Raw genomic sequence first — 27,888 nt, forward strand, 5'->3', positions numbered from 1 at the left:
AGAAAAAAAGATAAAATAAAAAATAAAAAGACAAAATGCGAGTAAACTTGTGTCATTATTCCAAAAGATTTACAAACGTTAATTGTTTCTTGAGCTTTTGTATTTTTTGAAGCTGAAATTAACTTTAAATATAGCCAGTTCGCACTAAACTTGCTCCAAAGTCTTCGGTTCGTTTCCGTCAGAGCTGCTCGGTGTCTTTCAAATGACGTCATCGGTCCGCCCGCCGGGGACGCGCGGAGTGCAGCAGCTGCAGCCGCCACTGGCTCCGCCTCTCCGGCAGCGGCGGCTCAGAACGCCGCGGAGCGACGCACGCGGAGCGACGCACGCGGAGCAACGCACGCGGAGCAACGCACGCGGAGCAACGCACGCGGAGCAGACGAGGCAGCTGACGCCCCGTGGCTGGATAGGGGGGGGGGAGTCGAGGAGACCGCGCGTCGTAGTGCGGAGGTCGCATCTGGGCGCAGAGGGAGATGCGGCTCCAGCCGGGCTCGGAGAGCCGCGCAGTCCGCCTCCGTGGCTGCTGATGCCCGCCCCACGCCAGCAGCCGCAGGAGGACGGAGGAGCCGGAGAGCCGACTAGGATGGTAGAGCGGCCGGGAGCATGTCTGCGATCACCGGCACCGTCATGCTGAAGTGCGTGGTGGTGGGAGACGGCGCGGTGGGGAAGACGTGTCTGCTGATGAGCTACGCCAACGACGCCTTCCCCGAGGAGTACGTGCCCACGGTCTTTGACCACTATGCAGGTACGTGGAGCGACCCCACGCGGGGGTGGGGGGGTCACGACGGTGTGGTGCTGGGTGCGCCCTTCAGCCGAACCCATGGGGGGGGGGGGGGTGTTCCTGCATCTCTACCTCAAACTGCAACGGAACTGTTGTCGTGAACAAAAACACTTGTTTCAGCACAACACTGAGGGTGGGGGCGACCCCCCCCCCCCCCGTCACCCCACCCTTCCTCCCCTCTCATCCTCTCTTTGTCACCCTCACAGTGAGCGTCAACGTGGGAGGAAAGCAGTACCTGTTGGGACTCTATGACACAGCTGGTCAGGTAGGATTCCCGCAGCTTTTCATCATAACAGCCTGACTCACCCCCCCCCCCCCCACCACCACCACCACCACCCTTTTCCCACCCCCCCTCCAAGACGCCAACAGGCTTCAGATTGGGTCTGTAAAGCTGCAACAGGTGATGGATTCCTTCCAGGGCTTTAGGGCCAGAGTCTGGCGCAGCCCGGCCGGCCGTGGCACTGAAGGCGTCTCAATAGTTCTATTATGCAGAGAACAGGGCGCCAATGTCCAGGAGTGATGTCACACACTTTACAGCTCACGGCCTGGACGCTTTCTCCACAACGTGTCATTCAGCGCCGGTCAAACTGTACTAAAGGCTGCGCACACAAACACAAACACAAACACAGAACAGACAGACTGCAGTTCAGCGTGGACAGAGAAAAGCTGCTGTTGTTGGTCGCATTGATAACTGATTCAGCCTTCCTGCATGGATTCCTCAATGCTCCTGCAACATGTTTGCCTCTTTTGTCCACTTGGATTCTGGTGCACGAGCGTTGTGCGTCTCTGTCCTGCAGACCGACAGCTGCGTGCTAAAAGGACGACTCCAAAAAAGCCTCGCAGGGCGCCATGGCAGTAAATCAACATCTAGAGGCATCAAAACTTGCACAACTTTAACGTCTTGACAATTAGACCTTGCAACAGACTCCCAAGAGGAAGGAAGTTAGAAAAAACACGATTATGGGTTTGATGAGGGCCAGCAGCTATTTTCTCAGGTTTTTTTTAGAAGCTGCACATGTTGTGGAGCTTTTCTGGGTTTTCCTAAACTCCCACTCCGATCAGCTATTGATCTGTTGGAAAAGCGTTCCCACAGGTCTACGGATTATGCCGTTTTTTGCCAAAATCAAAAAACCGTGTCACTTTTTAGGACGTACTGTAGTTTCTGTAGAGCGGCAGCTCCTGCCGCTCTACAGAAACTACAGTACGTCCTAAAAAGTGTAGTTTCTGTAGAGCGGCAGGTCCTGCTGGCTCACAGCCCTTCACACCCCCAACCTAACATTACCGGCGAAACAAAAAAGGCGAGTAGTATCAGATCTATCCAGTTTAGATCCAGATTCCAGCTCAGACCAGGAAAACAAAGACGTACATGGATCCATTTGTCTGACGGCGGATGCGTCAGGATAGAGCGGAGCAGGCCGAGGCACGCTAACGTTGGGAGTGGGGTCATCTGGACCCCACAAGACAGTGCAAGCCGATACCTGTCTTGTGGGGTCCAGATGACCCCACTCCCAACTTTAACGTGCCTCCAAGGCATCATTTTTTCTCTCCAATGATTTGTGATCTTCACTGGTGTCCATGGATTACATGAAATCTTTCCACTTTTGTCATGGTAGGGAGAACACGTCAATGTAAGGGTGGGGTCATTCTGACCCCACAACATAGCACAAGGGTTAAGGCGCATTAAGCAAGACAAAAGTCAGAGATAAGTCCGTCTGTCCGTCAGACTTCATTAACTGCGTTCACAGTAACTAGAACTTGTGTGTAACACGCTACACGTCAGCCACGTTAGCGTGTTCACGATACCTGTAACTCACAACCTTGTTTGCAACTTGTACCCAAAAAAAAGCCATGTACCTCCAGAAATGACTCCAACATTATACAAGAGAATGAATCCATATTTCAGGCAGTCGGGTTTTATAAGGAAGTGAAGGCTTTAAGGGTGACTTAAAGTACAGAAAACACGGTTATTAAAAAATTTATTTTTAAGCTTAATTTTCTTTATGTTCTCTATCATAAGGAAAAGGCCACAAGAACATGTTAAAAACACCAAAACACGTGTTTTTGCATTGGGTTGTGTCTTGAACCAATCACATTTTAGAATCAGATCTGTAAGTCTGAAAGGGAAAATCTGTCCAAAAATAATGCGTCTTCATTCAGGAATGATAAATATGAAGCCAACCCTTCCTTCTTTCCGTCCAGTCTGCTACCTGCAGCTTCTTTCTCCTCCTGGAGATAACAGACGTGTTATTTCGATCTCTGCTTGTAGAAAGAGGAAGCCGGCCTCATTGTGTGTCGCGGCGTGCTCGATCATGGCGTGTGGAAAAGCCCCGGGTTTGTTTTTAGCTGATTCGGAGCGGCGCTGAAATGGAGAAGTTCTCCCAGATGTCTGCTGTGGATGCCGTCAGTCGCCGAGAGTCGGGTTACTGCTCCTGAAAAAGACCCCCCCCCCTCCCTTCCCTTCCTCCGCCCCCGACTTGGCTGACCTCGCCATGCGCAGCACAAGGCCAGCTGGTAATGTTTATAGCTGGAGGGGCTGATCAAAGACCCCCGGTGCCCCAAAGAAAGGGGGAGAGTGCGACGGAAGCAGAAAGAGGAAGAGAAAGTTATGGGTTGGGGGAGGACAGAGGGGAGTCATCTGAGGAGGAGAAGTTCTGCTCGGCTACTTTCATTTTCCCTTCTTTATGTTTCTAAGCCGCTGCCTGCTCCTCTTTTACTTCTTGGGTTCCCAAGAAGAGATCCCCCATAATCCTTTGCTGTCCTCTGAAGTCTAGAGTAGCACAGTGTGGACACGCCAGCATTTGCTATGACTTCAGGGCTCGGATCTGAACGCCGCTGATGACGGCGCTTTCCCGCCTGCCGCTGTCTGCCACGCCCCCCCCCCGAGGCCCCGCCCTCCCGACCGCTCCATATGGACCTGTTTGGCCTGAATATGACGACGGCGCCGATCGCAGAGCCTTTACTTATTCATCCACCATCCTTCCAGCTGCTGCCGCTCAATAAGAGGGAAGTGGATGCTACAGTGCTGCGGTACCCATGGCAACGCCTTCAGAGACAGAACTCCGGTTCTGTGACCCGTGTCCCACTGCTCCGTTAACCCCGCTTTGCTGTTCCGCCGCTCTTCGTGAGCTCAGCACGACAAAAGTTGACACACTCGACCGCTCCTCCTGTAATTACTTTCACCACTTAACTGAAGGTTGAACAAGGGGAACTGGGGGTGGGGTTACTTAACTGAGAGGGGTGACAGGCTAAGCACGCTTTCTTAACCCTTGTGTTATCTTGTGGGGTCCAGATGACCCTACTCCCAACGTTATCATGCCTTGGAGGCCTGTTAACGTTGGGAGTTGGGTCATCTAGACCCACTAGACAGTGCTCTGAACCTTTTTTATTCAATGATTTGTGATCTTCACTGGTGTCCATGGATTACATGAAATCTTTCCACCTTTATCCACCTTTGTCATGGTAGGAATGACATGTCAGTGTAAGGATGGGGTCATTCTGACCCCACAATATAGCACTAGGGTCAAACATGCGTTTAGCCCATGGTCTTCACACTGGACAAGCAGGGGGGCGGAGCTTCCTCTTCTCTTTCTACTGTTTCCTAGTGCTCGTCCGCCACCTACAGATGGAAGAGACGTGAAATGTCAAAGCGGTGCAAATCTGGTCAATCTTGCTCCAGGCTATTTCTGTCACAGCTCCATTCCCATATATGGAAGACTCTGTCGTAGAATTCCGGCCGGGCACAAACTTCAATTATTCATTTCTATTTCATGATCAATTTTCAAATGGTTTGAACCTCCGTGAACTAAAAAGGGACGCCACCCACACTTCGCTACCCAAATCTGAGTCCCTGATTGGTCAAAGTTCAACCTGGTGTTACTTTCAATGCACGTTCAATAGCCGCACATTGTGCACATAAAACGGTCATAAAAACTAGCGTAGCAACGTACGAATGCGAGAGATTTTGAACATGGAAGCTGGAGACGCACATTAACGCAGACTTTTCATTGGAAGCTGAGAGCATGTGATCGTAGCTTTTGTCTGCCTGGCAGTGAGATGATAATTAGTTTAATTTTCAATTTTGGATGAGCCTGAAAAGAAGATACTGTTCTGCTCCTCTAGTTTCTTTACACCTTCAAGAAAACCTATGCCAGTAAAAGGCAGAAATGACTCCTATAACGTATAATTGGAGTTAGCGCCATGCAGTTCCTCTCAGATTGAGCTGTTATGCATTTTCATAACGCATGTTGTCTCTAAACTAATCAGTCACTCATTAAAGACCCACTCTGATCTGTTCCCAGTGGTCTTTTATTTATTATTATGCAGTTTTTAGCCCAAATTAAAAGAACTGTCATTTTCTAGGTCACTGTTTCTGCAGAGTGGCAGTAGTTCAATGGAAAAATGCCACAAGATCCTGTGAAAAAAACACCAGGAAACCCCACTTTAACTAGTAGTAGCAGAAAAACTCAACAAAAAGTTTTGAGAATTTTCACTCAGCATCACACAGAAATCACATCTCATGAGTCAGCACATGGCAGGTCATGTGACATTCCCATAAATGGAGTTTAATTTCACTCATTTTCACTGGTTACCAACTCCTAACAAAGCTGTTGAAGGCCTTGGAGGCCAACATTATCTAAAAAATTCTTGCATTTTGTTTTCCGTTCAATGAAGTGGGGCTCTAGCATTAGATTTCAGCCCTTAGTAGAGAATCTTTTTACAGGTGTAACAGTTTATAAGAGCACTGCTATGAGTTTTGATCTTATTTTACATAGATTGTGGTTTCCTGGTTAGATGGCTGAGTCACATTTCATTTTTTCGATGTTCAGTCAGATGAGCACAAGAGCCACACTGCAATCTTCATAGGCTCCTGTTAAAACTGAACATTGGTCAAATGTTACATCTTGGATTTCTCTTTCCAATAAAAGTTCTAATCCTTTTTTTCTTGGATTTACTGACGCCCCTCCCCAGTTGTAACAAAAGTTCAACTTTCCTGACGACCTGAAGCGTAGCATGTCTGAGTTTGCAGTGTTACTGACAGTCCTGTGCTGCAGACTTGGTGTGTGGTGTTTTATTCTGAAAATCCAGTAGATCTGTTTGCCTCACCACCGCAGCTGTGAGGCAAAATAGTCTTGATGTCTTTCTTTAGCGCGTCGGTGCTGCCTCTGTAACGTGACGCGTCTCATTCGACCACACGTGGGGACGAGTGTTCAGCCTCCCTCTGCTTACGGCCTCCTGGCTGAGAGGCAGTAACCCCCAACGTGTCCGGGCCTCCACTCTGCTGGCCATCGCCATCCACCACCTCATTGGTCTGTTGGATACACATTTTAGAAACTGTGAAAAATGAAGGAATACACCTAAAGTACCTCTTTGATCATGTTTTGGTCCGATGGAAAACCATTCCTAGCGGTCTTTTATTCATGATTATACTGTTTGTAGCCAAAATCTAAAAATCAGTGGAGTTTTCTCTGACATAGTTTCTAGTAGTTCATCAGAAATTCCCCTCTGAGATGTGGGCGGGACCGTTGTCACACAGCAATCCTGCCCTCTTCCCCTCTCCGTTGCTGAGAGCCCAGATACTTGTGGCCCACCTAGCGTACTTTCCACATCAGTGGTCCCCACTGGTCCGCAGACAGAAAAAAAGTGCATGCACTAACTTTGATTATTTCTGCACAATTTATCGCAAATTTATAGTTATCGCCCCATCAAGCTGTGCAATACCCATATCGCAAAAGACAAAGTATATAACGAATGCATCCATTTATGTATTTGACCAATCAGATGGAGGCTTTCACGTTGTTGACCAATCGGATGGAGCCCTTTTATCTTAGATGTTCGTCTCCTATGCCAACGAGGGTCATTTGGAGGATAATTTTGAAACTGTTGGAATGAAATGGGAATGATGTTTTTGGTTGTTTTGCTATTTGTTCATATACCGCAAGTTATTGTTATCGCAATATTGATCACTAACATCGCATATCGCAAGTTTTCCTCATATTGTGCAGCCCTAATTATTTCTGTTAATTTTCTGATACTGAAGGGAGTTTTTATTTTGGAAAACCACCAGATTCTGGATGTCTGTCTTGACGCGTCACGTGACTTTAAGCAGCTGCTTGGACCGCTTTACTTATCCATCACACTTTAAAAGTCGTACATGGCTGTGGTTGTAGAGTTAGATAAGCTAATTCTTCTCTAAGAGTTCTAGTACGTCGCCTGTCCGTCCTGGGGGAGGATCCCTCCTTCATGTGGACACCCCTGAGGTTTCTTCTTTTTTTTCCAGAATCCGTTAATTTTTCTGGAGTTTTTCCTTACCGAGAAGGAGGGTCTAAGGGCAGAGATGCCAATTTAGTTTAGTCTGTTTAGTTTAGCCAATATCTTTTGAATTCTATGACTTTATGTTCTTTATGATTCATGTTTATTACACAATTACCGGTATGAAGCCTATTGAGACGACTATTGGGCTATATAAATAAAATTCAATTGAATTAAGCTACGGCTTAAGCATCTTTTATTGTACTTAACCTACATAAAATCTGTTGTCCTCAACAAATCCCTAGTCAGCGCATCTCTGAGAGCATCCTTTGATTTGCAAACATTTATTCTGATAAAACAAATTGCTTACACTTACTGAAAAGATCAGAGTTGTCTGCAGGATTTACAGTAGCTAGCTACTCCATTTGTTGAAGACCATATAATGGAATAATGATGAAACCCTTTGAGTCCTGCTAAAAGTGGCACAGTGACGAAAAGGAACCTTTCTGTCTATCAGTCTGACATGACCAGAATGCGTCGTGTGTTCATGACATAAGCTTCAGTGCGGTGACACCTTCTCACCACGTTGATACAGCCGTCACCCCACTGGAAGTTCAGCTGCAGTTCTTCCATTCACGCACACTTCAAACAGGTTTAGCCAAAAGGCGAGTGGCGGTAAACACTAGACCTACCAAAGTTAAAGAATCCGAACATCCCTAATGAAGAGCACTTTAAAAATCCGGAATTTACTTCATCTGCCTTTGACGACAGTTATCAAGCAACAAAACCCAGACTGAGCTTGAAGGGTTCAGAAGTCTAAACTGATCTGGTTAAGAGCAGAACTGCCTGGGGTTTTTTTTGTGTTAAACCCAATAAATACATTTCTGAGGCATCATAATCTGAAAATGCGTCATTCGGTGAGTCTCTCAGGTTTGTCCGGAACAGACGCATCACAGAGTCCGGGTTCCCGGCTTTCCCATCATTCCCTCTGCTGCACACATTGCTGCATTGCTGCATGCAAGAGAGCAGCACCTGCTCCTTCACTGTTGTGAACTGCAGAGATCTTAGGGGTTAAATTAAAGCTCCATCAAGAGCAAAAGATGAAAAAGACGGAGTGAGGCGTTGCTTTTTTTATTCTCAAAGTTCAGATTTGTTCTCCTGAACTGAAAACTGGTGCCACGTTCTGGCTTTGTCTGCAGAGGCGTGTCCCAAAGGGGTGAAAGGAGAGTAAAGAGGTAATGAGTGTGGGAGGCAGTGAGGGAAGGGGGTCGGGGGGGAGGGAATGACTCACTGATATCATAGGTCTCATATGTCACTGAGTCAACAGTACAGAGATGGAGTCAAACGCCTCGGCGGAAACGTACAGATGTGTACAGAGAAATGAAGGATTATATTTTAGCTTCTGATCTGCTCTTATTTATGTTTTCTCTTCTTCCTCCGATTGTATTTACAGTAAACTCCAGCTTTATTGGCAAGGTACTCATGAACTGTGGAATCTCACGAACAAAGACAACTTTGTGGAACAAGAATCTGTCATACTAAACTCTTTAACAGCAGCGGGACCGTAAACACATCTGGATGAAGAGTTAAACTCCGAAACATAAATGTCCCTTCAACCAGATTGTGCGTTTGCTGTTTTTGGTAAAAAGTCAAAGTTGAACTAAAGAAGCAGGGCGGACACGAGTCTCTCTGCTTACATTAAACTGCAGAGCTCAGGAGAAAGGACACAATCACAGACAGAGAAGACGAGTTATCTGCTCAGACTGTTGATGCACAGCAGCATGATCCGTTCTTTAAAACGGTTCACATTTTGACCCAGTCCATTAAAAAAAACACAAGAGAAGTTGAAGCCCTCCCACCAGGTCACTCTTTTCCAGTCTCCTCAAGTCCTGTTTTGTTGAACAAAAGTTAACACAAATACAAGCCTCACATTTGACAAAAACATCTGGATTGTTCCCCAGAATTCGGAAGATTCAAAAGACTTAAAAGCAGTTTTCTGTCAAATGTGTGTTTAGTGACATCTGGAGGAAAACTAAAGGCGCTTTGGAAAAAGAACATCAGAGCAACAGTTAAATCCGGCGGTGAGAGTGTGATGGTATGGGGCAACAGTTAAACCTGGCGGTGAGAGTGTGATAGTATGGGGCAACAATTAAACCTGGCGGTGAGAGTGTGATAGTATGGGGCAACAATTAAACCCGGTGGTGAGAGTGTGATGGTATGGGGCAACAATTAAACCCTGCGGTGAGAGTGTGATGGTATGGGGCAACAATTAAACCCTGCGGTGAGAGTGTGATGGTATGGGGCAACAATTAAACCCTGCGGTGAGAGTGTGATGGTATGGGGCAACAATTAAACCCTGCGGTGAGAGTGTGATGGTATGGGGCAACAATTAAACCCTGCGGTGAGAGTGTGATGGTATGGGGCAACAATTAAACCCTGCGGTGAGAGTGTGATGGTATGGGGCAACAATTAAACCCTGCGGTGAGAATGTGATGGTATGGGGCAACAATTAAACCTGGCGGTGAGAGTGTGATGGTATGGGGCAACAGTTAAACCTGGCGGTGAGAGTGTGATAGTATGGGGCAACAATTAAACCCGGTGGTGAGAGTGTGATGGTATGGGGCAACAATTAAACCCTGCGGTGAGAGTGTGATGGTATGGGGCAACAATTAAACCCTGCGGTGAGAATGTGATGGTATGGGGCAACAATTAAACAAATGCAGTCCTTTTTGTCACAAATAGGTGTAATACTGTATCAACTTTGGCCCACTTTTCTTGTGCAATGTTATAAAATCTGTTTTTTGAGTTAATGCCAAAATGTTTTTAAAACAGGTGTTCGACCTGCATCTGGGGCAGATGCAGACCAGACCAGATGCATTTTTCCTTCATTCTATAAATGGAAGTTTTCTGTCAACTGTTTAAATTAGTGGGCTTTAGAGGGTCAAATCCCCTGTTGCCCAAACAATGATCAATCTTCTCCTGCAGGTTTACATAATCTAGATGACACCAATAGCTATAAAGAGGCTCCATAATCCCTGCACTTTTCCTTTTGGTGCTGTTCCTTTCTAGCCCCCGTTGTGGTTAAAAACAGGTTGTTTGGTTTGGGCAGTTGTACATGTTTCTCCATCAAAGCTTCAAACGTGTTCATCTCTTGGCTAGAGATGTAGTCCCAAAGAAATCCACCAAAACCTCCCCCTCTTCTCTTCAGATGAGTGAGGCTTTTGGGTTTTTTTGTTTTTTAATGGCAATGAGCTTCTCTTCCACACATAAAGTATCTGTTGCTATGGTGATGCAACAAATTCTGCAAAAATTTCTCAGCAAATTTACACTGGATGCAAACCAAAAATATGTCGAAATTTACCAACATAGCTAAAAAAAAATGTGATAGCAGAAGGAAGTGTACTGAGTGAGTAACAGATTAAACTGCAAGGAAAAAAACAAAATTAAAACTGAACCAGACCTGTGAAACCAAAACCCGGCTCCTGAGGAACACATGAACCACTTTAACAAGGTTGAATAGAAGTCTATCCTCAAATCTCTCTTTACCCCAAACTACCTCTTTAACCTTAGATGTAGAGTATTTTTTATTTTAATTTTTTAGGCTGACAGCCTGAAGAAGACCATAATTAAAGCAGCAGCTGGACTCCCCTCCATACATTGTGTGATGGAACAGATTTACCAGACGCACTCCTTCTTTCTTACAGTTCAGCCTCTTTGTTGGAGGTTTTGTCGAGGCAGCAAAAAAAAACAACCCAAAAAAGACCACTGACTTGAAGAAGTGAAAGCGGAGACAAAACTTCTTTTGGAAAATACCTTTAACCTCCTCAGTAGTTAATGTTTGGGCTATCCAAGGAGGTTCACGCGTTTCTGTAGATTTAGTCCTATTCTGAAAATGTGAAACCAAATATCGGATCATTTCTTATCCCTCAGAAGTCTCTGAACTCACCTGTGCATTAGCCAATCACATCAGCTGAACCGGCCCTTAGTATAGTTTTCATTCAAAATCTAACATCAACACTTTTTAGCTTTGAATTTTTTGGTTTCATACAAACATAACAAGAGTTGTGACACATTTGTGATTCTGCTTGGAATAAACCCTTTGAGTGGAACCCTTTTTATTTAGACATTTCTGTGTTGTTGTTTTTTACCTCGTATTTACTTTGTGGATTCGTTCACTTTTATTTTCTCTCTGGATGTTTGATCATTGTTGTAAAATATTAAACCTGTTTGATATCATTTTTTGTGGCTTTTGTAGTAAAAAAAAAGACGAAATCTACAACCCGAATTGAGTTTTTGGGAGTTTCTGGTTGATTTTTGAATTATTTTTTACTATTAGGGCTGCACGTCATCAGGAAGACTCATTTCCTGATATGAGTGATCTATATTGCGATGACGATATCATACAACAGTTTAAATTAAATAAGATAACATAACTTAAATTACCTCCAAATGACCCTCGTCTACACAGGAGGCGAGCATCTAACATCAAAGGGCTCCATCCTTGTGGTCAAATGCATAGATGGATTAATTTGATTCGTTAAATACTTCAAGCTGCCATAAGATTGTTTTAGCTCATTTAAGGTTACCGGTTTTATGATATGCATATTGCACAGCTTGATCTCCAGATAACGATATATTAGCGATTTATTGTGCAGGCCTATGTAATATAATGAAAACTATTAGTAAAATATAGAAGCTGGGATTATTGCCACACAAAAAAAACAGTTTTAATGGTAAAGTATTAGAGCAAACTGTAAAATAATTAAAAGAAAATGCTCCAAAAGGGTTAATATAGAGATTTCTTTTTTCAGAATGCTTCGTTTTTGAACCAGAGCGTTTTAATTGGCTGAATCCAGACCAATTATATCACACCAGGAAGTTTAGAAAATGGTGTCTATGCCAAACTCTCCATCAGTACACAAGGCTGTGCTGTGAAGACGATCTGTGAAACCTTTGGAATCGTCTGGATGGAGAAGGATGAAGACAGAAAAAAGTTATATTTGAAAAAACAAACTCCCTAACATGAATCCGCTGCTGTGCGAGTGTTTGCTTGTCTGATTGAGTTTGTCTCATGTTTGTGTGAGGCTGAGTCATCTCTAATTACCTGAGAGGCATCGACTCTGCGTTTCTCCCTGCTGCTTTCTGAATGCCAGCCGGAAGAAAATGTGAGATGGATCACAAGCAAAGGGTTGCTGTTTTTTTAGTGAATGTGGTTTTGTTTTTTTTGCTTTCACCCCTAAAATAGTCGGACATAACGGTGTGTGGTTGTCATGTTCTGCAGCTGCACCTTTAAGCCTTTAAGAAGGTGAAACCATTAATCCAAAATGGGGGACAAAACCCATCATCTTTTGTTGTCTCTGCCCAATATCAGAGCTGTGATAAAGGAAATCATCTTTTAGTCGGTAGGGAACAGAAATGAAGCAGGTCTGCCCTCTGACTCCAGAGATTCACCATCTTTGTTTCTTTTAGGAGGACTACGACCGGCTGAGGCCGCTGTCTTACCCGATGACCGATGTCTTCCTCATCTGCTTCTCCGTGGTCAACCCGGCCAGTTTCCAGAACGTGCGTGAGGAGTGGGTGCCGGAGCTGCAGGAATATGCCCCCAGCGTCCCTTACCTGCTCATCGGTACTCAGGTTAGTTCTTAACACCCGTGGAAAAAAATTTTACATCCATTTTACCGTAAATTCTCAATTGTCCTCATCAGTTTTTGGAAGATAAATAAATATTGAAGCTTTTGCTAGTTTGGGAGAGAACTTTTTACTTAAGTGCACTTTTGCAGTTTGCTTCCAAATGAATGTAAAAAACAGTTTTCCCTTTTTTTCTTTTGGTTTCCATGCTTATCATTGAGAAATGTATTTTTTTGCTACAAAGGGACCTTATTTTTCCCTAACCTGGTTAAGCGTGTTAAAGTATTGTATTAGAAAAGGGTTTTCCCACTGACTGACTTCACGTTTAGACTCAAACTAAGCTGTCACTCCGTTTTGTTTTTTTGCATTTGCATAACTGCAGGACACGCATTTCTGAGTATTTCTCTAAAAACCTGCACTCTGAGCACCGGCCCCTCCCAACCCAGGAATACGAGTCAGATTCACACGAGCTGATGTAGACAAATAAAGAACCGCCCCTTCCAGGAAGAGTCTGTCCTGCCAGCACCGCCCCCCCCAGGCTAACAGACACGCCCCCATTCTGCACAGAGCTAGCGATGATCGGCTAAACTCTTTCCTTTTATACGTTCAGTATGCTCATCCATCTTTCGGATAATTAAGTTTGGATGTTGTTTGTTTTGCTGTGTGGGACGCTGACACGCTGCTGAGGCCGGCTCTAGGATGATGTCGTGAAATGGGCGGACCCACAAGGAGCGCAAGGCGGAGCCTCAGAGAAAGAGGCGTTTTACTTCCTGGTTGGAAAAAAGCTCAGGAAAATAACAGATATTTGATTAAAACTTCATTCTTTTGTGTGCCAAAGGTAATATATTATCACATGTATGTATGTATGTATATATATATATATATACATATATATATATAGATAGATAGATAGATAGATATATCTTGATGTAGTTTACCATAAAAGGCTTAAGAATAGCATGGAATAGGCCATTTTAAAGACTCGCTTTGCTCAAATTTGTTTCTAAATGTGTTTGTGTGACATTTTTCTGATGATAATGGACACGTATAAAACAATTAAGATTAAAATGACATTTCTGACTATTTTTGTACGGCTGGATAGCTCGAATATTGCTCGCCAATTTTGTTGCAGCGATAGTGTTGGATTAGAGTATGTGAGAGGCTGTAAAATAGCAGGAGACCAAGTACACAGGAAGCTCTCGGTAACGGGAAGGGGGGCGGGTGTTGCTCAACGCCAACAGGCCCTTCCACAGCTCAAAGGTGAATTTCTGATGAACTACTGTCGCTCTGCAGAAGCTATGGCCTACAAAACTAAAGTCGTCCGGAGTTTCTGTTGACATATTTTGAATGTTTTTCTTTGTTTGATTGCTTTGATTAGTTGTTGCTCGTTTATTCCTTTATTTATGAATTTTCAGCCATTAAACACAATTGACAAATTAGGTTTATAATTTTAAATATTAATTTGAATCCATACTCCTTTCATCCTTTCATTTAGGGCTATTGTTTGTCTGTTGCTCCTCTCTGACTCATCCTGCAGCAGCTGTAACCATCATGCACAAACATGGAGTTCCCCTCTCCTCTGCTTGACCAAATCTGACCGCTCAAACTCCGTTTTAGTCACCAGCCAACCAACCAGCTCAGCCTTTATTCCCTCCTCTCATATTTTGTTTTGCTGCCGCTTCTTAAGCAAAAAGTTTCACCTTCTTAGCTTCTTAGTAAACTTTCCGAACTACAAAAATCCACATTTATACCTTATTATTAGTGCATTCTAACCAGGTTAACTAAGTAATTCCCAAATGTAATGACTTTTTTTTTTTTTTACAGAGAAATTAAACAGCATGTGCTCACATGGACTTGTGACATTTAAACTTTTATAGTTGACATAAATGTCATTAGTCATTAGTGAGCCATTAGTAAGCTTTTTTTTTTTTAATTCTGCCTTAAAACCATCTGCTCTAACCACATGCTCTTATTAGGCAGTTCTCAGACTGGTGGTTTCTTGCGTTTCCTGGCAACCAAATGCCAGCACAGCCAAAGCACTGGAGGAGGACAGAGTGGGTGTCTCATTTGTCTTGGGTCAGCTAACGTTTTCTTCCCTTTTATCGGGCCTCGACAAAACTCCCGTGCTGTTGTGCCGCTAGACTCAGAAAGGCTTTTACCGCGTTAGCGATGAGTGTGATTCATTCCCTTCTCTACTTCTGTGCCGGTCCCAAGCCCGGTTGCTTTGAGAGGGTTGCGCCAGGAAGGGCATCCAGCGTAAAACATTGCCAAGTTTACCATGCGACTCGTTCGCTGTGGAGACCCCTGATGGGAAAAGCCGAAAGGGAAACAACAAGCGATGAGTGTGATTCACATTTGAAGATAAAGCTGCAGACAGGAGGCAGCAGGGCCATGCATTCATTGGAGCTGGTCATTACGACCAGTAAAATGGAGTCATGCTCACTCGGATTGGTTGAATAAGTTTTAGGGGCGTTGCAGTTTGTTGTGAAACTGTTTTGCACGACAGCAGGAAGTGTGGGTCAACATTACTTTGTTTCAAAATGCAGACTCACTCCCAGCTGTGCAGTTTGATGCAGCAAATCCTTCGAAAAGCGCTTGAGGAGTCATGTGTTTGACATTCAACGATAGGATTTGAAGCAAACAACTCTCCTCTTTTTTCAGATCGATCTTCGCGATGATCCCAAAACCATCTCCAAGCTGAATGACATGAAGGAGAAGCCTATCACCTCGGAGCAAGGACAGAAACTGGCAAAGGAGGTCCGTATGCTGAACCCTTTAACACCGGAGACTCCTTGTTAACTCCTTGACCATTTAGTTGATCAACGTGAATCCGTCGATTCTGACGTGGAGAATCACAACACATTTCTGACATAAAGTGTTGTGTAACACTCCCAAGTGGCTTCTGTCCTTGACAGAATCCATTGGAATTACTTTCTCTGTGTAAATGGTTGAAGACTTAAGCTACATTCACACCACCCTCGGCAGGGCCTGTTCAAGCAGCCACTTCCAATGAAAGTCCCTGTAAACGCGGGTTTCTAAGGAGTCAAATCAGGGCCAGAAATATTTCAAACCCAAATAAAACACTATTGAAAAGTTTAAGCTGAAATCTTGGTGTTAAGCTTTTTCTTCCACTGCTCTGTGAAAGACTTGGTGCCATGGAATTTCTTCCAGTCAGAGACGGGCAGTCGTTCATTTGTCCGCCGAACGCCAATCGTGCTTATAACGGTTTTGCAAAGGACGCTCTCTACTAGGGGTTGTTGAAAAAATCATCGGCGATATATCGCGATACTTCATTTGGCTATATTTGTACTGATGCTGTCAGGATGATATTTATGTAATTATTTTTGAGCGTCTGACTCTTGTTTTCCACTTAAACCTCCGACCACTAGTTGGCAGTAGAGCACACGGAGCCTCTTTCAGCAGCACTGCACAAAACAGCTGCAAGATCATAGTGAAAATAAACTTGTTTTGTTGCTATGTGGCACGAATCATCAGGCAAAATGATATCAGCAAAGCGAGCCAAAGTTCTGCAGAACCTCACAGCAATAGATTCTAGAGACCTGATGGATCAGAGTGATGCGTAACAACGCTCTGAAAAAAGGCCAACGTCGTGGCGATGAACGGTGAAATCCGTGTTTACCTCCACTTTTGAGAAAGCGGAGCTGCAGTGCAGACCGTGAGCATCTTAGCCACATTGTTTCTAGAAAGGATTGGTGTTTGTTTTTTTCCCCTTTATAATTGAAGAACCATTCAGGATCCCGAACCGTTTAAAAGTGCTGGAGAATCTACATAAAGCAATGTTGAAAATAAACAGCACTTTATTTCCTCAATCATACTTTTAGAACCTTATTGGTTAAGGCACATTCATTTAATTTTTTTCTTCTTTTACTAAAAAATATTTTGTTGTGGAAATCAGACAATGCTGACAGTTCCCTTTATCCATTTTAAGTTACCAAAATTAAAGCACTATGAATTTGCTTGGGTAAAAGTAACTTATTTTTAAGACACAGTTGCAGCGTTTAACCTTATGATCATTAAATAAACTGAATTTTACAATTTAGAATTTTTTCCAAGTCATATTTAAAAAACTAAAAGACAGATAATGTATTATGGTACAATATCGGGACACGTATCGTATCGCCAGACTCTTGCAAATACACATCCCTTGTATACAGTGTTGCATTTAGGCGACGTTCTTCTATTTTTAAGCACCGTAATCCAGTCGGGGAAAGATTTCTGTTAAGAAAAACACAAATTCGTGTGATGACTGAGTTTTCCGCTGTTTAAACAGCTCAGACATTCGTAACAGAGGCAGAATTGTCAGGAAATCAACTATGAGCTGATCTTTTTGTATATATTTTTCCAAATAATTATTTAATTTATCTTTTCTGGGCAGTACAGCGTGCTGTTCCCACGTTATGCTACATTCAAAAGCCGGTAGGAAATGTTACCTTCAAATGTTTGATATTTGAGGCGGCTTATTCAAAGATTTTAGCAGTTACTATTGAAAATTAAATTTGAATTACTTGTAAAGGATGAATATGTGTCTTTTGTGTGCACTTTGTTCACAACAACCACTTGAATAGTTAGTGTTTTAATGTAATTATCAAAGCCTCCGCTACCAGTAAATGCACAGAGCCGGAAACTTCCAACCTCATCATTCTGATTGGTTCCTCATTTAAGCCACGCCCCTAAACCTGAAACTTTCTGATTTGAAACAGGAAAGAAAAAAAGAGTTGAAAATGGAAAAAAGATTTGAAACAGAATATTTGAGTTTTGGAACTCAAAACAGAAAATTTGAAGCTGAAAATGATTAAGTCTGTATTAGAATAGCAGAAATTTTCACAATTTATTATTTTTTTTAGCTTAAAACCGATATTTTTAGCTTAAATTTTGAAGTTGTTTTATTTGGGTTTCAAATCTTTATGACCCCAATTTGACTTTGTATGTTTAGGGCATACAAGTTCAAAACTCTCATGTTAACGTGAAGCCACACATGTTTTTACAACCAGGCTCTGCGTACGAAACGCACGTCTGTTGAACACACATTGCAAGTCCAACCAGGTTGAACCAACCAGTGACTCCGATTTCGTAGCGACCTTTTGATTTATGGTAGTGCTAACTGTTTGAAAACTGATCATGAAGGAAAAAATATTAATTGTGGTTTTTGACACCAAATCTTTCATATATCGGAATAGAGCTGGGAAAGAAAAAACCTGGAGCAAGAAACTTCCCACTTTGAAATTTGACACCTTCCAACTGCAGGTGGTGGACTTGCACTGGTAACCAGTAAAAGAAGAAGCCCCTCCCTGCTTGTCCAGTGTGAACACCATGGGCTAAACGAATGTTCAAGAATACCAAGTGTGCATGAAACGCAGCTTCCACCAGAGATGAATCCGTTTGTTTTGCAGTGTTTGAATGTCTGAAATAAAGTGCTTCTTTTCTTATTAGATCGGTGCTTGTTGCTATGTGGAGTGTTCGGCACTAACTCAAAAGGGCCTAAAGACGGTGTTTGACGAGGCCATCATTGCCATCCTGACTCCAAAGAGAAAGAGGGGATCTTTGAAGAGAAGACTGGCCCCGCGCTGCATCAACTGCTGTCTGATCACGTGATCCGAAAACTCCAGATCGTTTACCAACCAATCTGCCAACAAACAGGAGGCAAGAGTTGCAGGAGGAAAAGGTCATGGAGCATTTGAGACAAATAAACACCTGAAAAGGATAAAGACGAGCTTCTTTGACAGTGGAGCTCTCAAGGGGCACGATGCTCTCCTGCTGTCCAGCACAGACTGATGATTCAGTTTTCTACCAAAGGAGCACAGCGCCCAGTCATTCTCTTCTTTTTTAAGACTTCTGCCTCAAATGTATCTTATTTTAAAACCATTTATAGTCATTTTTTTCTGTACAATGTTGCTGTATGCTGTCATAGAAAAAAAGAAAACAATACAGTGTTTCAGGTTTCAGAGAAATGCTGTATTATGAAGTTTTTGTTTTCTGAAAGTAGCCTTTCTGAAAGAACAAGCTAACAAATGATGAGAATTTGTGAGAAAGTAACAGCTATATGCCATTTAAATGACAGATTGTGGACCGAGAAATGTATTATTACAAACATTTTCTTTTAACAAATGTTATTTTATACAGCATGCCAAATATACAGTTAGTTAAAATGGAGCCAATGTTTTCACAGGGGAAAAAAAGGTTTATTATCCATTTTTTAATATTTAAAATATTCTGAGTTATGATTCTGTACCTAAAACAGAGATTATCCAGTGAATGAACTGAGCATATTACCTGCAAAATTGCTGGGTTTTTTTTTTTCTTTAAATCTTCCAATAGCAGGTTATTCTTATGTCACGTTTAACAAAAGGTTCAAGAGGGGAAAAGGGATCTCGTTTTACAAAAGGGAAACTGTAATGTAAAATCCAAAGAACCAAACACTTTGATTAAAACCAGGTGGATAAACGACCCAATACTGTAAACTGCACAACAAGGAGCACAGCTGTTCATTTTCCCAGCACAATATTGCACATTCCCATGCTTTCCACCCGCGTGTCTTCATTAGTTTAAAGCACAGACGATGCACACTCCCTGAACAGGCACAACTAGCATAGCGCAAACATAGCACAGTAGTAGCATCTGCTTGCTTCAGATGCTAAAAAGCCCAATTTTCTTTTTTATTCAGTTAATATCTACACACTACTATATTAGAATTCAACAGAGACTTTAGTTTATAAGTAAAACATTGGTTATAATGAAATATTTACACCAATTGGTGGCCTTTAGCTACAGTACTGAATGAGGTTTGTCAGAGGCTAATGCTAGGTTTGGATTCCCCTATAAATGACCTACATTTATCTACTGAGTACAAAACCTGTAAAATACATACCAAGTACAAATGGAATATACTCGACGTGGATTATGTTGTGTAAACATTTTTACTAAACTTTTTAACTAAAATTGGCATACAGCTGCTAACATTTTTATCCACTTGTTTTGTTTTAGCTTCATTGTACTGCAACCTGATTCTGTGAATCATTAGTTAGAAAGACTTTCAACAGAGACTCCACAGGATCCCTTACAAAAAGTAGTACACGTGAAGTATTTTTTTAATTAAGTATACTTTAAAACAAGTAAAGCAAGTTTACTATAGAACACATGAGTTTAGTGTAGGAAGTATTGTGACTGAATACTTCTTCAGACTATTTTGGAAATGTTTAAGTTTGCAAGATAGTATATTAAAAGTAAACTTCAAGTATACTGCCTTACTATAGACTACTTGTAGTACGCTTACATTGACTACTTTCTGCTAAGGGGATACAGATGGTGCAACTCAGTTTATTAAACTAAAATCTAAACACATTTTCTTTTATTATGGTTATTCTATTATAGAAAAGTCTATTCAACACAATAATGTTCCTCAAAAAAGATTTTAAAAAAATAATAAATGTTTAAAATTACATGTCTGAAACCCCCAAGTTTTCATTGAAGATAAAATCTTGAGACTGTGACTGAATTGTTTTGCAAGCCACAAATCAGTGACATCATCTGCTCTTCCTTTATGCATTTCCTTTCTTGCTCTTTTATAAACTTTAAAAATATCTATATATATCCATCAAAGGTGCCAACTCCTAATAATTTGTTAGGTATGATGATTTTAAGCTTTAATGTCAAAGGTGCTCCTCCTCTTTATCTCAGCCTGTGTTGTGTTTGTGTCCTTTAAGACGCCTGCAGGCTGAACAGCCATGTCCTCAGACAATTTGCTTGCTATTTTGTGTAAAGGTCCACTCTCAGGATGCTGGACTTAAGTGCCACAGCTACCAGTGCATTCTCTTACTAATGCTCTACTCAATAAATGTGTTGACCGTGTTAATAAGCTGACTTAAGAGGATTTATTTTGTTGTTTTAACATTTTAGTTTTTATGGCACACTAGGGTTTTAGAAAATACTTCAACGTGATTTCAGATTTGATTCAATGAAAAAAAACTTCAAGTTTTAAGGCGAAAGGTTCAATTATAATTTCTTCCTTGCTGTAGAGCTTCACATGTGGGATCTTCATTGATCAATTACGCAAAACTTGCAGTTTGTGGGTCATCATTAATAACCGGCTTCACTAGATTCACATAAAGTTTCTTCCTCATTGTGGATCTGCCCTCTACAACATAAGAAAGATGAGATCCTACATTTCTGTTGATGCAATCTATCTTCTTTTTCGAGCACTTCTCTCTAGGCTCTATTTTTGTCATTGGAGTTTTTCAGTACATGTATGAGAGCGGGTGGCATGTTCTGTACGTGCAACAGAAAAGAACATTACGATTTATCGTGAGAGCAGGGAGCAGGTGGAGGAACATCTAGAAGGTGGAGGCTTGCTCTACAAAGGAAATGAATGAAAGTCAGCTGCAGCAAGACAGAGCATCAGGGTGTGAATGAGATATCAGGTGGAACGGTGAAGTTGCTGGGAGCAAAGGGTAAAGAAGGTGGATAACTTTTAGTTATTCTTGTCAACCGCCCAGAACAACAGAGTTTAGGAAACAGGTTAAGATGCGTGTGCAGGCATGTTGGAACAGGAAGGTCTCAGGTGTAATGTGTCCCAAATACCAGCTTTTCCAACAACTAACGTTTTGTTTTCATGCTCAGACTATTTCACATTGTCTATCCCCATCAACTAGGGGCGGGAGGTGTGAAAGGGGTGGAGGGTTGTATGTAGGTCTGGGAAGGGGGTATCTATTTTAATTTTCGTGTTTGTATTTATGTCTTTTTTTTTGTTTTAATGTAAAGCACTTTGTGTTATCTTTTATAGGAAAAGTGCTAATAAAGTTTGATTTGGTTTGATGTTTTACCATATAACACCAATCTTGGCCTCTTTGAACTGGCTGCCAGTGCAATAGTTGTTTTTTATTAAATTTCTGGTCATTACTTTTAAGTCCCTGGCAAGTACAGCACCTTCTTACCTCTCCAGTCTGCTTAGGATCTCCCCCTCCCCCCTAAAGTCCACATGTTCTACCGACCAGCTTGCGTTAATGGTTCCCAAAACAAAGCGTTAGTTTCAGGGGGACAGTGCGTTTGCTGTGTTGGCTCCTAAACTATGGAATCCGTTGCCACCGGCAATTCGAGAGATCACGCTCTTTAAAAAAAAGTATTGTTCCTCCACCTTAGTGTTTTTAGCATAGCCCTGGTTTTAATATTTTTTAAATTGGTTTTATGCATTTAATTTTATTCTATTTATGTCTCTAAGATGTTTAATTTGGTTTTAAGCTTTTAGTTCTTGTTTGTTTTGTCATCCATGTGTACAGCACTTTGGGTATCCTTGGCTAGTGGTGGAAGGTGCTTTATAAATAAATAAATGATGAAATATGATGAAAATGAATGATGTGTCATGAAAGAGTGACATGGAGAGTGAAAGAAAAGGTGCAATGACTGCGGTGAGAGCAGCCATGTTGTTGGTTTACAGATTGATACAGACAGGAGGCAGGGCTCGATGTAGCAGAGAGGAAGATGTTGAGGTTCTCTTTGGGAGTGATGAGGATGGATAGGATCAGAAATGAACCCATCAGAGGAATGATGGTGGAAGACTGGGGTGGTTTGGAGATGTTGAGGGGACGAACAGTGATGATGATGGTAAAGGATAGGAAAGAGGTCTAGAGAAAAACCAAAGAGGAGGTTCATGGAGGTAGTGAAGTAGGACATGAGGGAGGGTGGTTGGTGCGAGCGATGAGGATTTATGGAGGTGGATTATTCGCTGTGGCTGAAAAACTAAAAAAAGGAATTGACTACTGTCTTCTGCATTATTGGGCTGTTCCACATCATATCTAAAAAGCCTCTGTTTTGATGAAAATTGATGCAATAGTTTCTATTTGAGAGATTTTGGCTTCTCCTAATTGGCTGTTTAAAGAAAGCAGGATTCATTTTCAAGATTCTTTTCTTATCATATAGCTTTAAATTTACTCTCCTCTCAAAGACCTAATTTTCCCATAATTTCCAATCAGAACACTGTTCTCAGTCAACAAGCTAGGAGGACAGAGTCTTTAGCCATTATGCTGCTCTTATGTAGATTCACTAATTATTGTTATTTCTCTCGTCTCATGTTGATGTTTCAGGGTTTTTGTTGCAGTTCCCTCAAAGCTCATGTGGCCACCTGTGGGATGTCATGAAATGGAATGTACCATCGTCACGTGCGTGGTAAATGCATTGTGAAACAGTCATTCATTCATTCATTCATTTTCTCAACTCATTTTGTCCCTTTCAGAGTCATGGGGCTGCTGGAGCCTATCCTGGCCACTCGTAAGCGAAGGGAGGGGACACTCTGGACAGGTCGCCAGCCTCAAATCACACACCCAATTCAGCTACGGACAATTTAGAGTAACTAAATAACTTATGAAGCATGTTTTTGGACAGGGGGAGAAGGCTGGAGTCCCCGAAGAACACCCACGCATGCGGGGAGAACATGCAAACTCCACACAGAAAGGTCCCCAAAGGCTCCGTTTCAGATCCCCCAGCTGGGACTGGAACCAGGGACCTTCTTGCACTAACACTGCGCCACATATTGTGAAAACATTTGTAAAAAATAATGTAAGTCACATGCACTTATAACGTATGCTGTCGTATGGTGACCTTACGCCACACTGTGGTTGTCGGTGAGGTACAATTACTGGCTCAGTAGTGAAAGCATAAAAAATGCTGCCTGAGCGGGGTGAGCAGGGGGTATGCGAGTACCTTTGCATTTGGACACCACACAACAGTAGCATCTGTACATCATAAGTGCATGCAATTTACATTATCCTCTCAAATACATCACGATACACTTTGGCACATGCACGACAATGGCATGTTACAATTTTGAGGATATCCCTTCAAGCGGCCATACGAGCCTCAAGGGAACTGCAAGACACACCTGCACCCCTTTTAAGATGCAGCCGCTCCCCTCTGTGACCCTCCAAGGGCCCAGACAACCTAAAAACCTGCAACACCCGTACAGACTGACCCCCAGACAGCAAGTGACTAAGCCGTTTGGCCTAAGCAACAAAAAAACTGAACAAGGAACAAAACTGGATGTAGTACAAACATTCACGTATACTGAGAGTTCTTCTTTAATCAAAACGCCTCTTGAAGCAGCAAATGTGATTAAATTAGATTAGATTAGATTGAAAATTCTAACTAACCTGAGTTAGGTGTTAAAATTATAACAGACAAGCTATAAAATGAATTAAGTTGCAATTTTACTGGAAAATCTTTTGACAACTCCTATACTACATCACAAAATTCATTCAAAGACATCCAGGGTATTTCCAGAGATGATGTGTTGTTCCTTTAGTTAGTAGGAACTCTCCCATCTTCTCACACCATACTTCTCAAATACAAACCCTCACAGAAGAACGACCTTCCCTCAATTAATCCATGAAACACCTAACGTTGTGGTTTCCTGACAGTAAAAACGGCTCCAGTAAACTAAACCCACTGTTCTGAGAAATGTTCAATTTGCACACGGGTCACTCTGCTCCAATCATTTTTATCAGCTGGCTGTTAAATTGGTCTCTGTCCTACATTTGTCCTCCTGACTTCAATGGAAAATGTGCGTCCTATTTAATGGAAAAGTGAGATTCTGTTGAAGTGCTTCTACGAGGTTCTTGTTCATGATCTCTGAGTTGCAGAACATTTCTCAAACAAATGATTTAGAAACCTTTGTTCTGCAGAATTCACGAAGGTCTGAGCGGTTCCTGCTCCTCACTGCATGGTATTTACCTCAGATCACTTTTTTCAGACGAGATTTAAAGAACTGAAAAAGTTCACAGATATCTTTGGTCATCTGGTATGGGATGAGGGCTGGTTAGCACTGGTTTCAGGTGTCACCGAAACAGGTTTGTTCTCTGCAGGCATTTGTCCATCTATTACTCTGCATGACATCATAACATTATTAAAGTCCCACTCCAAACTTCCTTCAATTTATTTTCTCCCACAGCAGCAGTCACTGACTGCAAGGACCAGACTGTTTTCGCAGTTGGAAACATTTCTGCCCTGTTGAGCAAACATTTACACATATTTAAAACATAGTTCAACGCGGAGCTAAAAACTCCAGAACCGATCCCAAACCCGCCCAAATTATGTCCATCAACCTAAAGCAATTTTTGCCTGTAAAGTCAGAATGAAACTGCCCAGAGTGGCGTGATGCTCTGCTCGCTCACTTGGAAGTCTGGACTTGCTGTTGACTGGAACATACCATTGCTGCAGAAGGATGGGGGAGGACCAAACACTTTTACATGATCAACTTTATGCCATTTCAGTGATATGGGATGTTTTTTTTTCATGACAGCATTAAATAATGATGGTAATAAAATGTATTTTAGACAATTTTAGTAAGTGTTCAGCTCGGGGGCCCTAGAGAGTTAGGGGCCCCTGGTAATCGCCCACATTTGCCTAACGGTACGGTAATTCTGCCTCTGGTAGAGGTGGGGCGGCGAAGGTCGGTAGCGCCTGCGCCTTCTCGCAGCTTTAATCATGATTATGTTGTTTTTAGTCGAAATCAAAAACCCATGTAATTTTCTTGAACATAGTTTCTGCAGAGCGGCAGGAGATCATTAGAAATTTGCCTTTGAGTTGTGGGTGGGACCATTCGGCCGGAGTAAGCCCCCCCCTTTCCCGTCATCCGTCTGTTTACATGCTTACAGCCCTTCAGTCTCTGAGCTATCCAGACATACAGTTTAGATCCAGATTCCAGCTCAGACGAGGAAAACCAAAAAGACTCACATGGATCTGTTTGTCTGCATCGGAATCGAGCAGAGCACCGAGCTTGTGGCTTACTTTAGAAGCTTTACATCACAAATACAAGCTTTTTCCAACCGTTCCTGATTCACAATGATCTGAATAAAGAAATACTCAAAAATATGATTTTAAGAAACCTTTCTTTTATATCAGCATGTTTAAAACACCAAAAAAAACATTTTTATTGGAGTGGGTCTTTAAAAAGTTGATGTAAATGCAAATGCAGCAGCAAAGGAGTAATTTACAGAGAGCCAGGTAAGTGTCAACTTTATATACCCGAAAGAAAGAAAATATTTATTCACTTTAGTGAGTTATCCTTGTGCAAATTCCCAAAGATGATCAAAGGTTTTCAACAAAATCCTTCATATCATCCACAGATTTTCCTGAAGGAATAAGATGTTCTCTCTCCTGCTGCAAAATGCAGTCAATGCCATTTTTCTTGAATAACTTAGTGGCAGTGCTGGAGACAGAGTCAGTCTAATTCGAAATAATTACCCATTTATAAAAAATTAAGATGTATTGTATTATAAAAACAATTGTTTTATTATTTATTTTTTTGCACCTGCAGCCTCAGGTGTAGCTCTTAGTTTTTGGAGATAAAACAAGGGAGGAGAAGGTTGTTTTTTTAAAACCCTAAATTCTTGTAACTAAACTCTTGTACTTCTTTTTTTATAAGGAGGAATTTATGGAGTATTTTTGCCAATGGAAGTTGGAAGACACCCTTCTCTCAAGGAATTTTGGGACCACAACAGTCACTGAAGTCCATGGGTCACTTTTGACCCCAGACTATCATTTCCACTCTGCAGCCACAAGATGGCGACAGTGTCTTGATCACTAGATTATTAACAATGTAATATCTAGCCCTTGTGCTATCTTAGATGACTCCACCCTTACATTGACGTGTTCTCCCTACCATGACAAAGGTGGATAAAGGTGGAAAGATTTCATGTAATCCATGGACACCAGTGAAGATCACAAATCATTGAAGAAAAAAGGTTCAGCGCACTGTCTGGTGGGTCTAGATGACCCAAATCCCAATGGTAAAGTGCCTAGGATAGCACAAGGGCTAGAGTGTGTTGGCTATTTGGACTGGGGTTTATTGTTTTCACTCTGTATGTGAAGCTTTAAATAATAAGTTTATAAATAAAACGATAAGAAAACCAGAATAATTGTCAGAACTATAGAGTAAAAATTCCCCAAAAGTTTAAAAACTTTGTGCGGATGGAGAAAAATGTATGCATCTGATTAATAACGTAAGTATTTTTTCTTTAAATTCCTGAAATAATCGACATTGTTGAAATCAATATACACAATAGCTGGTCTTTCACCTGGAGCACAGTGGGACTCCTCAGTACATTTGACTTGTGATCGTTTGTGTATTGATGAACTTGTGGGTTGCAAGGCGGTGTAGTGCTTAGAGCCCTCATTTTACTTCTTTCTTTGTGGCGTTTAAATGTTCTCCTCATACATGCGTGGGTTTTATTCCTCCTACAGACCAAAAAACATGTTCATGGGTAATTAGTGTTTGCAAATACTCCTTAGGCGTGAGTTTGTGTTTTTTCCCCCAGACTTTTACAGACTTTTTACAAACCTATTCAGGATATTACCTGCCTTTGCCTAACATTAGCTGGGATAGGCTCCAGCAACTATGAGACGTTGACAGGGATTTAGTGGGATGGATGGATGATGCACTTGTGTGTCTCATGTCATTGTCCTTAGGCATCACTTAACCTGCTAACAGCCTTAATTCCTTCACCTTCTCCTTCACAATCACAAGTGAGAGTTTTCACTTTGATATTTCAGCCCAGACCACTGGTTTCAAGTGCAATTTTTTTGTGTTTGTATGTTTTGTGTTACACTCAGGAGATTTGTCGATATTGTTGTTTAGTCATCCGGTTTCTCATCTGCATTTTCATTCAATTTCTCCAGCTTCAAGCTATGACATGCATGAGAAGTGATTTGATTTGATTTGATTTGATGAGGTAACTACAGACACCTGTTGGAAGCTGGTTAATCTGAATTGTTCAAATGTTCATCCTATCACCATCCAGAAGTCCATCCTCACGAAGGACCTGTCTAACCATTGAAGGGCTGTTTTTTCTGTAACACATAAAGAAATATTCATGATTGCAATAACTTTTATTGAGGGTTATTGTATGTCATCAGTTCTTTTCAAAGAAAACCATATTTAGTTCTTCTTCCTACAAGGAACTAATGCTTTTAAAAAATAATTAATCTGGCTAAAGAGACTTTCTAAGTCAATCCAGCGTTAATATGGCATCAAGAATTAATAACCTTTGTTTGCTTGCTGACTGGCTACTGTTGGGCACCCTGAACAGGTCTGTCACAGTCTGTCACAGGACACACAATCATACACCCATACACACACACAGTCACTACTGATTTCTCCTTATGTTTATGTTGCAACAATAACATACAAAACAGTGTCTGATAATTATTATTATTTTTTTTTTTAACTT

The 27,888-nt window shown here is 41.9% G+C and overlaps 1 protein-coding gene across 3 annotated transcripts; it reads left to right on the forward strand.

Moving 5' to 3' along the window:
- The first annotated feature begins 218 nt into the window (after positions 1-218).
- Positions 219-27,538, forward strand: rhoq (ras homolog family member Q). Of its 3 annotated transcripts, XR_013647762.1 has the most exons (7): positions 226-742; positions 985-1,043; positions 12,497-12,661; positions 15,317-15,412; positions 22,750-22,831; positions 22,899-22,963; positions 23,048-23,138. XR_013647762.1 is itself a non-coding variant. In XM_078931671.1 (6 exons), exons 1-5 carry the CDS (start codon positions 601-603, stop codon positions 22,801-22,803), a joined length of 516 nt encoding a protein of 171 aa, XP_078787797.1. In that variant the 5' UTR covers positions 226-600; the 3' UTR covers positions 22,804-22,831; positions 22,899-27,538. The 3 variants fall into 3 exon arrangements, 2 of the variants coding, with proteins under 2 accessions (XP_023819009.1, XP_078787797.1); XM_078931671.1 differs by having other exon boundaries at positions 22,899-27,538; XM_023963241.2 differs by lacking the exons at positions 22,750-22,831; positions 22,899-22,963; positions 23,048-23,138 and adding an exon at positions 18,107-20,528 and having other exon boundaries at positions 219-742.
- Positions 27,539-27,888: the final 350 nt, after the last annotated feature.

Source organism: Oryzias latipes, chromosome 15, assembly GCF_053564925.1.
Source record: "Oryzias latipes strain Hd-rR chromosome 15, Olatipes_Hd-rR_3.1".
NCBI lineage: Eukaryota > Metazoa > Chordata > Actinopteri > Beloniformes > Adrianichthyidae > Oryzias > Oryzias latipes.

Excerpts from the sequence above, each read along its gene's own strand:
- rhoq (XM_023963241.2), top strand. The coding sequence starts at position 601 with ATGTCTGCGATCACCGGCACCGTCATGCTGAAGTGCGTGGTGGTGGGA. Across the intron at positions 12,662-15,316 it reads ACCTGCTCATCGGTACTCAG|ATCGATCTTCGCGATGATCC; the intron begins GTTAGTTCTTAA and ends CTCTTTTTTCAG. Across the intron at positions 15,413-18,106 it reads GACAGAAACTGGCAAAGGAG|ATCGGTGCTTGTTGCTATGT; the intron begins GTCCGTATGCTG and ends TTTTCTTATTAG.